The 12,589-nt window shown below is 37.7% G+C and overlaps 2 protein-coding genes across 2 annotated transcripts in view; both read right to left on the bottom strand.

The window, feature by feature from the left end:
• Window positions 1-6,993, bottom strand: part of LOC113233854 (sodium-independent sulfate anion transporter) — a 31,943-nt gene extending 24,950 nt beyond the window's left edge. Inside the window, exons 1-2 of the mRNA XM_026469075.1 lie at window positions 6,531-6,993; window positions 2,443-2,613 (exon numbers count right to left, since the gene is read on the bottom strand). Of these exons, the coding sequence (XP_026324860.1) occupies window positions 2,443-2,613; window positions 6,531-6,765 (406 nt within the window). The 5' untranslated portion in view covers window positions 6,766-6,993. The remainder of the gene's footprint in view (window positions 1-2,442; window positions 2,614-6,530) is intronic.
• A 3,904-nt stretch (window positions 6,994-10,897) lies between these two features.
• Window positions 10,898-12,589, bottom strand: part of LOC113233925 — a 47,880-nt gene continuing 46,188 nt past the window's right edge. Inside the window, exon 12 of the mRNA XM_026469160.1 lies at window positions 10,898-12,218. Within this exon, the coding sequence (XP_026324945.1) occupies window positions 12,161-12,218 (58 nt within the window). The 3' untranslated portion in view covers window positions 10,898-12,160. The remainder of the gene's footprint in view (window positions 12,219-12,589) is intronic.

The following is a 12,589-nucleotide window of genomic DNA, read 5'->3' as shown; positions in this document are numbered from 1 at the left end:
TAAGACGTTACATTACATTTATGAAATTCTGATTTTACAGCAATCACTTTTTGGCGATACGGTTCAGAGCACGTCAAGCTTGACACTTAAGATTTACATCCTACTCCACGCCGCTTACGATAAGAAAAACTTATATTGCGAACAAAAATAAATTCAATAAGAAACGAGCAGACAATTAAATAATAAACGTGTCTCGTATAATGATAATAAATAACGCGTTTACAATTAATCTCATTGTTTACACTCGCCATGTCCAAAGCATATTATCTCGTTGGTAAATATACATAAATGTTAATATGTACATAATGTAACAACGTCAATGAAAATATCCTTAATATGATTATGTTGTTCATGATGTTTACTTTGCTAACGCATACTACGCACACTGGAAGCTCGTAAAGCTGTATTAGTTACAATATAATTTATGCACACAAAAAAACATTATGAGTTTTAATAAAGATGAGTTTGTTGTCAACTGCTGCAAAAAAGAAAGTTTTAAATTTATTTTTTCCTACGAACTAGGTGCCTCGGCGGTTAGCACGGTTATTTGGTTTAGTGGTTAGTGCCCAAGAAGATGTGGCTAACCCTGGGTGTCGCCACGACGAGTTTCTTGGATACAAATACATCGCACTTTAAATAATATCTTACTTATTTTTAACTGACTTTAAGGAATTAAAAGGAGGTTTTCATACTGTTTGTTTTGTATGTGTGTTACGCAATTACTCCGGCATTTGTGAACCGATTTTGATGGTTCTTTTTTTATTGGAAAGAGGGTATATCGGTCCCATTTAAATTTGAAGAAAATATTCCACCTTTAAGGGGACCAAACTAGGGGATGAATCCTGTTTCACGCACTTTCCGGTAACCGATTTTAATAAAACTTGGCAAATACCAAAATTTTATTACACGAACTTTAAGATCGTTTTATTTTTTATAAAAAACAAATTATAATTATGCCAAAAATACTCTAAATTAATTTACACAACGCGCAGAGCCAGTTCTATCGCTGAACAATGGAATATTTGCCAGATAAAAGTTTTTGGATCATGTCAACTGAACGCCATAAAATTTGTTATTTTTTATCCAAAATAAGAATAATAACCACACCAATTATCTGGTCTCAAATGAGGGAATTCTCAGTATTATGAGTACCGGAGCAACGGAGTTCACTTCGGGGCACTAGCTATCAAACCTGGGAACCCGACAGTCGCGTAGTTATTATTAAATACATAATAACACAAACATTCATAGCCTCGCACTAAGAAGACCCTGTGTCGCAGGTTTCTTTCATTAGTGCTTAAATCTTTTTTGCAAACAAAGTTTCTGTAATTACTTTTATTATATTTGGCAACATAATATTAGACAACATCGCATACCTACCTACGCTGCTCTGATCGGAATTAACGATGGTAACACCCAGATCGGAGGCAATAATAGAAAAGTTAGTTTTCCACATTGACCCGGTCGGTGATCGAACTCGGGACTTTAGAGATAAATTAATAAATAACACACACACTCATAGCTCCGCACTAGGGAAACCCTGTGTCGCGGGTGCCACGGACATATACATAGACACCAAAAATTACACCCAAACTCACGAGAGAAGTAAATGTAGACCATACAAATATTTCCCAGAAGAACCCAGGACCTCTGCGTGGCAGCCCAGCATGGTAACCGTTTGGCAATCATAAAAATAGTATCAAAGTTCCTTTCAAGTTTAGTAGGAAACAAGTTTTTTTTATAACATCAAGTGACGGGACGAACAAGACGTGCACCTGATGGTAAGCAACACCCCTGTCCTTGACACTTACAGTGCCACTCAGAGCTTTAAATTGCAAAGATCTAAGGTGCACTACCACTGCGCCCGTCACCCTGAGACATAAGTTGACAAGTCCCATGTGTCTGTAATTTCACCAGCACCCTCACCCTTCCAAACCGGAACACAGTAATGCTGACATTACTGCTTGGCGGCAGAAATAGGTAAGGTGGCAGTACTTCCCTGGACGAACTCTTTCACAAGACGCGCGCTTACACAAACCTAATTACCATACTTTAGTAGCAGTAGCTACTAAAGTATGGTAATATATAATATAATAGTAATAGTAGAGTTTCTTGTGAAAAGGTTCGTCCAGGGAAGTACTGTCACCTTACCTATTTCTGCTGCCAAGCAGTAGAGGGAAGACAATTGTAATACTGTGGCCGTGTGAGCATTCCTGCGTTCCGGTTTCCAAGGGTAATAGAGCTGGTGAAATTACGGGCACATGAGTCTAGTCAACTTGTTTCAGGGTGTCGGGGGCAGTGGCAGTGCCCCTCAGATCTTCGCGATTTAAAGCTCTGAGTGGTACTGCAACTGTTATAGACAGACGTGTCGCTTACTAGCAGGCGCACGAGTTGTTTGTCCCGTCACTGAGTTTTTATAAAAAATAAAAAAGTCATACATACCTAGTTTAAGCAGGCCCATGGCCAATACAACACATCCGGAGAGGAAGGTGAGCAGTACGACGAAGTCGATGGGCAGCCCGTGACAGGTTTGCAGCGTCATCAACGCCATCAGTGACGTCGGCCCGATTGAAACCTCCTTCACCGTTCCCAGGAGAACATAAAGCATCGTGCCTGCGCACCAACAAGGTTAAATGAATCGAAAGAAATGAGACGCTGACCAGTGAGTTTACGACCGTTCGTAAAATGTTAATTTTTTTAAGAAACAACATTTCGGCTCTCATCGTTAACTTCTGTAACTGACATTTTAGTCGTAACTGGGTAAAGGAGTCACCACACGTTAGTAACGCGAAATAGACTCGAGCTGGTTAGAAAAAGCTTTGTCATTGCAAAATTGAGTTTTCCAGAAAATACACTGTGTTAGTGACAATTCTGGTACCGCAGTTGGCATCACACAAAGTACCTATATTTAATGCTTAGTGCCCTTATGCGAATTATTTGTTTGAATTTTTTTTTTGTTTGTGTTTTTGTTTTCTATAATTATATCGACACTGGAAAGGTAAAACGTCTAACGTGCATTTGGAAAGTATTACAGGAGAGCGAGAGAGATATTCCGTATCGGTATTTTAAAAGCAAAATAATCCCACTAATCATTCATTGTACGTATACTTTTTAACAGTCTTCAAAAAAAAGGGGGAGGTTATACATTGGGCTGTATGTTTGTTTTCAGATATCTCCGTCAATTGTGGACCGATTTTGAAAATTCTTTTTTTGTTTGAAAGGGTGCACTCTCGTGGTGGTCCCATTGTCACCAAGTCAGAGCCTAATGAGGGGACCTCATGAATATCGAAGGAAATCCTCAAATTTTATAGGCATGTCCTTGTATTCACCAATTTCTCCATCAATAGTGCACCGATTTTGAACATTTTTTTTTGTTTGAAAGGGTATACTCTCGAGGTGGTCCCTGATGCTGTTCGGGGTTCGTTTTCCGCTATAAAAGTCGACTTTTCATTTGACACAATACATGTAATCAACAAATCACCGTCCACCATGAGAACCAGAAATGAAAATATTATAAAATGTACACTGGAATCCGTAACAGTCCCATTGTCACCAAGAAGTCAGAATCAGATGAGGGGATCCCATGGAAATAAAAAAGCCGGTAAACAACCTTTTGAGGTCGATTTTTTTTCAATGGAAAAGTTACATTATTGTAAGTAGACGACTATAACAGTACGAGTTTAAAGATATCTGAAGGTGAGAAGCTCTAGACCAAACACCTACGTTGCATGGAAAGATGATTGCGGCAGTTACTAATCAAGTCAAAAATTTAGACGCGACCTAACCATCAATGATCCAACCAGTCATTGACAGATATTGCATCGTCTGCAATGGGCCTAAGGCTGACACATTGACTGCTCTCATTATCAATATATGATATCATTTATTCCTATTAATAATAATAATATTTATTCAGCGAAAAGTGTACATCATTATAAGCTAAAGAAACATAAGTACAATAATAGGCTGCAGAATGTACTTTTCAATTGACTTCTCCACTTGCAAACAGCGCTATGTGACATTTTTAATGATTTTTAGTTAATGGCATGAAATGGTCAGTATTTTAAATAATTTCAAATACTTCAACAATACAGTGCCAAAGCTTGGCATATTCTGAACAAATCAGTGTCAAATGTTGACTACTCTCGCAAAAGTCGCTGTCTTTCTTAGTTTGACACTTTCAAAAGTTGCCATTTTGTCGTCAACCTGCAAATGCTGCTCTATTGAGCATAAACTCGTGCAAAATCAGTTATTTTGTTTGATATTTATTATTTTGTCATCAGAGAGGTCCCTCGTGTTCATATATTGAGAACTTGATCGTCAAATATTTCGTACATACGAAATTCTTGAATTTTATGCTCATATTATCGGGCAACTCAAGTACAAGCAAATGTGACTGATGAACAAGAAATAACAGATAATGAAGATACGTCAATGGTTGACGACGTTGATGAGTCCAAAGGAAAATCAAAATTACATTTAAGTTGTATTTTTTTATATTATTATAACAAAATTAGCCATGTTATCATTGTGTTGTTACAAAACTAGCAACATTAGTTCTGAACAATTACAAAACTAGTTATTTTAAGATTACTATTGCAGAACTAAAGTGAAAAGTTTAATACTGTGATTTTGTTTCTTCATATCGTTTTTTTATTACAATTTTCAGATAATTAAAAAAGTATCGTTTAAAAATCCGTATTCGGAACAATAATCGTTTTATTATTATAGCTTTTTTTATCAACGCACATAACGCAATTTGATAGTGGACTACTCATTTATATGAAGCCTCTACAGTCGAACTAGGAAGTCCTGCATCTTAACGTGTACCTAGTGCCTTTCAAATTGACAAGTGCGACAAGTAATGCTGCAGACATGTAGATAGATTTTGCTTAACACTATTTATTCCGTTATTATAACACTTAATTCAATAATAACATACAATTTTGCCGTGCACTATATCTAACACACACTGTATCTAACACCAAATACAGTATATTGAGAAAAAGCTGCAAAAAGGACTTCGCTTTTTTGTAATTTTTCATTCAACTTACTTTGTACAGTCAACAAAACAGTGCAACGGAACGAGATTAGTCAATGTGACTCAATGTGTAGCTCGATGTGCTGTACATTGTATATTAAAGAACAACAGAGTTGTTCCTTGAACGGTAAACTTGGGACTTCTCAAGGCGAGTGATTAGGCATTATTTAGGTGTGCATGTTCCATCGTCGGACGGAAGAAAAAAAATTTTTGTTTGTGGTCGACTTCATCGCCACTTTCCATCAGATGAGATGGAAGTGAAATGCGCACTTAAATAAAAGAATTATAAGGTATCTATATTTGACTTTGCAGAATCTGCTATTTTTATTTAAAAACATTCTTGTAATTATGAAATTACAAAACACTGTACAGCGACTTGCAGTATTTAGTTTGACATGATAAATTGAAAAAAAAAAAAAGCTTTGGCCAAAAATTTTTGGCATCTGACAAAATATGAAGATTTAAAATAACGCACGAAATATAGTACATTGTTAATCGAGGGACTAAAACGAGCCACTACATAGTTAGTTAGACACCCGAGTTTGAACGAGGGAGTCTATTACTCTGAGGGTTTATATTGGTTTTTAGTTTCGAGGTGAAAACTTTACTTTTCACTTCGATTGCGAGGAAAAAATTGAAATCGTTTTCGATCTCCTACAAAAATTCTGAAGTTTTCGCACTATTTTTTTTCCAACCATACACAGATGCGACCATCGAGTATCTAAATACTCGATGGATGCAACAAACCACAGAATATAAAATACAGCAACAAACACACTAACGCGGGAAAATAATATAGCGCCATCGTCTATGCGGAAAAGGCATGCAACTAAAATCGAGCGTACTACTGGCTGTTTGAGTTTGTTCACTCGAAGTAAATATAAAATTAGGTACTTTTTACTCCATAAGGAAGGATGCACTTTACTCCCGCTACGTTAATATTGACATACTTTTAGTGCATGAGAAGTGAACAATAGTGTTTTCTAATATTCCGCGAAAACTTCAGAATTTTGGTTCGTAATTTTGTTATAGAGCGAAAACAATTGAAATATTTACACGTCTAAAGCCAATATAAAACTTCCTCATTTGTTCCAACCAACGTTCCGGGCCCTTTACAGGTCCTATGTTCACGGTTGACCATTTCCTATGTGTAACAATTGCGAAAATCTAAGATCTCGATAATCTAATAATATCGATTTTTTTTACAGAAAGCCGTAAACATGTGTTTCTTTAAAAAATTGTAGAACAAAAATTTCAACTAAATGTTCGAAAATATAATATTTCTTACACCTATTTAATAAGTACCTACGTACACAGTTTAAAAAAACTGACATGTAACATTTTGAACCCTAGTTAAATTGCGACGTTTTACAGATCTAATATCTACGTTATGATAATAACTTTTAACGTAATAAAAATAAAAAATAGCACTTAACACAATAGGGTTCACAAGTTACGTGTTTGTTTAACAAAACGCATTCATATTCACCAACAAAGGCTGAGTAGAGTCCATACTGCACTGGCAGATTAGCCAAAGCAGCGTAGGCAATACTTTGCGGTACCAGGGTGAGTCCCAGTGTAACACCAGCGATGAGGTCAGCCAGGGCCGATTCGCGGTCGTAACTCGGCGCCCATCGCAGCACCGGAAACCTCTTCCGCGCTACCCTCAGCCACCACGACTCCGCCTTCCGGTTTTTCGGGAACGGAGACCCTATGTCTTCCATAACGTATGGTGTCCTCTAACCGGTAGCCACCAAATTATTTCACCTCCACCCTTGTTGTATTAAAATCAACTAAACGACAAGGGATGTACAGACGAATATTTACTTTTCGACGGCTTGTTGAGATTTATTAAATATAATTTTACAAAGGGACGGGCTGTTTGAGTGACAGCGCACGATAACCTGGGTCAAATAAGTCCAAATGTAGGATGGAGGCGTGGTAGCCGATCGCCGGGTATCGCGACACTGATGTGGAGCTACTGTTAACAGATCAGTGTCGCGCCATGCGTATGCCGTCAAGGTCACTCCTGAGGAAGACTTCTTATGTATACATATATTGTGCTATGCATCCTTCTCAAGACTTGGTAAGTTTAATTTACTAACCAATATTGGGTGACCCCTCAGTCGCCCCGCCCATCAATATGATAACATCAAACACGAAGACTAATCTGAAATACCGCGAAAAAATCCAGTTGTTCACGTACGTTTGAGTTCCTTCGTATATAAACATTCATTATAGAACAAAATACGATCCCTTCCTTTGGAAAACTTTTGAGGTCGTTCTGTATATGGTAAACCAACAACCATAGATTGTGTGTGTATAATGTCTATGTAAACAGTCTGAACTAACAGATCACAATAAACAAATAATTGTTTTTTCATTTATCAAAAATTTCCAGTGATCCGGTTTAGGTTAGATATCACAGGGTCACAAATATGTGAAACCTACTTTTCATTTCTTAAATAAATACAAGTAGCATGTACTTATTTCATTATTTCGTCTCCCGCCTAACTGCCGTATCGGACATACTTGGCACCAAACAGTGACGTTAGACTCGAAGCGTGGAGATGGTGGAGATAGTTTCCTCCTCACCTCTAATAATTGACGCATATCTTCCGCTATTTATATTAAAATTTTTTATTGTTGTTTGGTTGACCATTATAATATAGTCTATGGTCATTTTGAAAATAATATTTTAGCGCGCATTTTAAGAATCGACGGGAAAGCCATAAGTTTTAATTTTGATGAATCATAAAGGTGTCGTGTTGCATCATGATAATGCCAAACCACACAATCTTTACAAAGCTGTCAAAAATTATGACAGGTTGGGATGTGTTACCTCATCCCTTCCAAACAGTCTCTTCAGAATTTTAGTTATTTCGGCTGCCCTGATAAGCCGAAAAGCGCTATCTCAATCGGAGTAAGTTTTGAGAAAATCGACTTTTTGTAAATTGCATTTTATGTAATTGTATTGTATTTAAAAATACTTCTTAGTGGTTTTTTAAATGTTTTAAGTTAGATAGCGCTATTTCTATTATACCATTAGATGCGAAATTTTTATAGCTATTGAATGGCATAAAAAAAACTAAAAAGGCGTAACTCAGAGATAGCGCCTTTCGGCTTAGCAGGGCAGTCGGTGTTTACAAAATTCTTTGAATGGACACAAGTTTGATAACGAAGAGACCATCAAACGTCACTTAGAGCAGTATTTTATAAAGTCGTTGTTTTGTACAAAGGGCGTAAAGCGATATTTCGAATTTTTTTTCAGGGGAGCATGTTTAACGACTGTTTTAAAATATTTATGTCCTGTTTTAAAATTCAATTTTGGTTTTAATTAAGTTTAAGTTGTGAAATTGAATTTAAAATTCAATTTTACAACTTGCGTCCTATTGGACGTAAATATTTTAAAACAGTCGTGAAAACTTAAAACATTTCTACAAAACATCGACGATGAGAACCTAAAGATAGAGTTTTTTATGAAAGGCGTATTCCAGTATTAGCCGCAAGATAGCAAAAGATTGACCAATTTACATAATTGATTAAACTTTGATATATATTTTTTAAATGTTTTTCATTTATTTATTGCACCATGATATGATTTTTGGGCCAATACAATAAATATGATATTTACACACGACTGTTTCTTGCTATTGATGTACCATATCGTGTCACCCTCTACAACTCTACTGTGCAATGAGCTACCTCCTTGGCTTGCAGTCACATACACTTTCCGCGAATTCGTCAGACGTTGCCGACGGTAGTTGGGGGAATTCTAGAGCATTCTCAAATCGACTAAATAAATTAAGCCTACGTCTAGAGTCGGAACGATTAATCAATGCGTATCTCTAAATTAACTTTGGCTGTCTAGTTGCAAACGATATCAAATGTCTGCGTTAAGTAGGCTAGTTGTCACGTGCTCCATTTTTTGTCATTATAGCTAACATATTAGAGTGGCAACTTTTAGCAGAGCTTGCGATTTATAGGCGATAAGCAATCACACGGAGATATAAACTGTCTTTTTAGAAGATAACTTTTGCAAAGGCGTTTTATAATTCTTTTTTAAATATTTTTTTATAGAAGTTTCCTAAAATAGTGAAAAAAAAAGTATGTTTAGGTAGAAGTTAGGTAGTCAATAATTACACGAAAAAAGTAAATTATATACTGCTAGAACCATGAAAAACATAAAGTGGTCAGCCAACCTGACGTCAGTATGGCTGGCCACTTTATTTCTTTAATATTTCCGTTAGCGCTAAGGTACAAAATATGTCAATAAAGCTAATAAATAGTAGAAAACAGGTATAATGAGCACAGTTTCATGTGTATATCTCGTTTGGTCCAGCCATCCTGACGGACATGGTAACAGGGGATATACTCCCGTTCTTCCTCCGACATCCATCCGAAGCAATTACTGTCAAATAAGTAATATTCGGCAAAATTAAAAGACGCGTGATGCGAATGAAGCTTCATACACGACATTATCTCGTGATTTTGTCAAATATTACTTATTTAACAGTGATTGTCTGACGCATTACGATAAATACCAAACAGTCAAGTTAATAAAACTTTTTTAACTATTAATTAACACCCTGTACATAGCGCCATTGATCCCTATAAAAATGTATCACATTCTTACACATCATAACACATGATGAAACAATTAGGTGCTGTAATAAAAGACGTAAATCAATATACAATAGATTTATTTTAAAACAATCTTTCTTAGCGAGCGACTGAGTGATTCGTTACGGCCGTAGACTGATTTACTTTTCTTTAAGGCACAGTTTATGATTGATAATCATATGTATATATTTAATTAATTAACCTTTGAATGGGAAAAACAAACAAACCGCCGGTCGATGAGCAACAGTCATGTTGGGGAAAGTCTTGCCTCCAGTGATGGAGGACCTAGGTTGTATTCCCATTTAACCTTCAGAGGTGTTGCACATCTGAAGGCTAAATGGAAATATCGATTCTATACTTGAGATGAAGTATTTTATAACACATCTGTATTTGATAACATCCTTTCTATGATTATTTTACAATTCAACAATGAAGAATAGTTTGTCAAATGTGTCGATTCACTCAGCATTAAGTCAGTCCAGGCAAGGTATATGTAATCTTTGGCGCGAAAGAGTGCCTTTTACCCTTGTCCCGCCTTCCGAGAGTCTTCCTCCTGGACTTGAATAGCCCTGGTCGATCTGGAAGTACTTCTTTAAGTAAGAGGCAAACGAGCAGGCGAGCCACTTGATGAGAGGTGGTCATTATCGCCCATTTACTCCTGCAACATTAGAGGAGCTGCCTATGCGTTGCGGGCCTTTGAGAGCCCTGTTGACTCGATTTTTGAAGAATCCCATGTCATAGCGCAAGGGAAATACTTCAGGATAAGACCATTCCACATCTTGGAAATTCGAGGAAGGAAAGAACGTAACGCCTGCGTGGTCTTAGAATGCCCGGTATCATGGATGTGGGGATGAGCTCTACTTCTTTGGCGGGAAGTGCGGTGGTGGAAACGTGACGGTGGAACCAATTCGAAGTTTCTCTGATCATTCCTAGTTATACAAACGGTAGAACAAACAGAGAGCATACGTCTCTCCGTAGGCTAAGGGACTCAAAATTTTGAATAGGCTTCAGACTCAATTTCGCTAGAGCAAGGGCAATTTGTTCAGGGGGGGATTTTTGGATAGTTCAAATCCGGATTGTGCGATTCAAACGATAGCGAATCTCACATCAATCTCTACGTGGCTTAACACCTTAACACGGTTGATGACTTAATGGCGGCTACTAGTGACGCTGTACCTGTGCTGAGATTATCTTGGTAATTTAGGGGCCAAGTATTAGTCGTACAGAATCTGATCCCAAATTTGATTTATTACGTGTAGATTTATTTCACTACCTCGATGGCACAGCGACAAGCACCGTGGCCGCTAGGTGCGAAGATCCCGAAACAAAGTTTGCAGACTTGGTATTGAGGGTATTACAAGGAATTCCCTGGTTCGAGGCCAGGTAATTGGTGTGGTTGTTTGGCATATAACAAGGACTGACATTAGAGAGGTGGGATTGGTGACGAAACTAAGCGTAATGCGGTGACAATTCAATTCTATCACAATGTTCACAAGGTCTCTTCTTGTTCACTCGCTCTTAATATTACTATATCCAATGTCTACGGCTGTAACTTAATCTCTACGGCCACCATCGATTCCACGTACCATATTATACAATATGCAACGAAGGTTTTGCTAAAATCAGGTACTTACTTCTAGTTCTCCCCTTACCCATATATAAGGCTCTATATTACTAACATTTTGTATTATATACAACTCCAATACGCGGCAGTGGCTAAAGGCACATGTGGTTACAATAGTATAAATAAAATAAATAACTAATAAAAGCAATAATATGTACAAAAATGCTTACTACGATGTAAGTAGGTTGTGTTGTTCTTGAGTCATCATTTTAGTCGAAAGACGTCCACTGCTGAACATAGGTCTCTCCCAAACGCCACACATACCGGATTTGCATCCAGCGGATTCCCGTAGCTTTCACCAGGTCGTTGGTCCACCTTGAGGATGGTCTACCCACGCTGCGTCTACCTCAGAACTCTTTGGCCCCATCGGGTATCTGTTCTGCGAGGAACGTGCTGCGGCTACTGTCACTAAGCGTTCAAATAAGAATCGATTTTTCATATGAAGCGGGCTTTCAAACCTGTCCAGAGACATTTGCTTTAGTCTAGTTGGCAACACTGGCAATGGACGGTCCATTACATACTCAAGTGAAGCGGAGACGAGCAAGAACAATTTCAAGCCGCTTAATCAAAATAATGTACAATACGAGATATATCACACATCGATGCTTTACAAAAAGGCAATCTGTTGATTTCGGGTATGTAGAGCGTTGTCTCTGTCACTCATACCTGTATGACATTTTGTCGTTGATCAGTTGATAAGTGCTGTACGAATCCGAAGATAGTGTTAAAATGAAGAGCGCTCGTGCGTTAAGAACAATTTGCCGTCTGCCGCGCATATTAACAATTAGAATTACAATAATGGTAACTATACGAGAGCTAGGAGGTAAAGCTGTAGTGTGAAGTGATGGTAACTGTGCAGTGGTGAGTCGCAGCTACTTGACCTTCTTCATTATCAAGTCGATCTGCTCATCGACGCGTGGACTTGTCCCCCTGTACAGAAACGCACTGACTGTAGATTGAACAGCCTCATGGTCTTGTTGTCATACAAAAGTTTTATTCCAAATGTAGATTAACCTAGAGTCCCATTTTGGAGCATATATGGCTGCTAATACGGAGATCCCGGATATTCCGAGCGATTCCTGGTGTTACCAATCTGATTTTTTTTTCTAAATTGGTCCTGTTGTCTCGTATTTATAGTACAAAGAATATCCTGGATTTCAGATTAGATAGTTTACATAAGGTTGTTTGGCATCATTATAAATATTAACTGCCTCCGTAGCCGAACGGATACCATGCCGGACTGCCACGCAGAGATCCCAGGTTCGATTCCCGGGCCGGGAGAAATAGTTGTATGGCCTACA

The sequence above is a fragment of the Hyposmocoma kahamanoa genome, unplaced genomic scaffold (assembly GCF_003589595.1).
Source record: "Hyposmocoma kahamanoa isolate Upper Pololo Valley unplaced genomic scaffold, ASM358959v1 80, whole genome shotgun sequence".
Lineage (NCBI taxonomy): Eukaryota > Metazoa > Arthropoda > Insecta > Lepidoptera > Cosmopterigidae > Hyposmocoma > Hyposmocoma kahamanoa.
The sequence above is the reverse complement of the archived record's forward strand: the minus strand, read 5'-3'. Positions and strand labels throughout refer to the sequence as shown.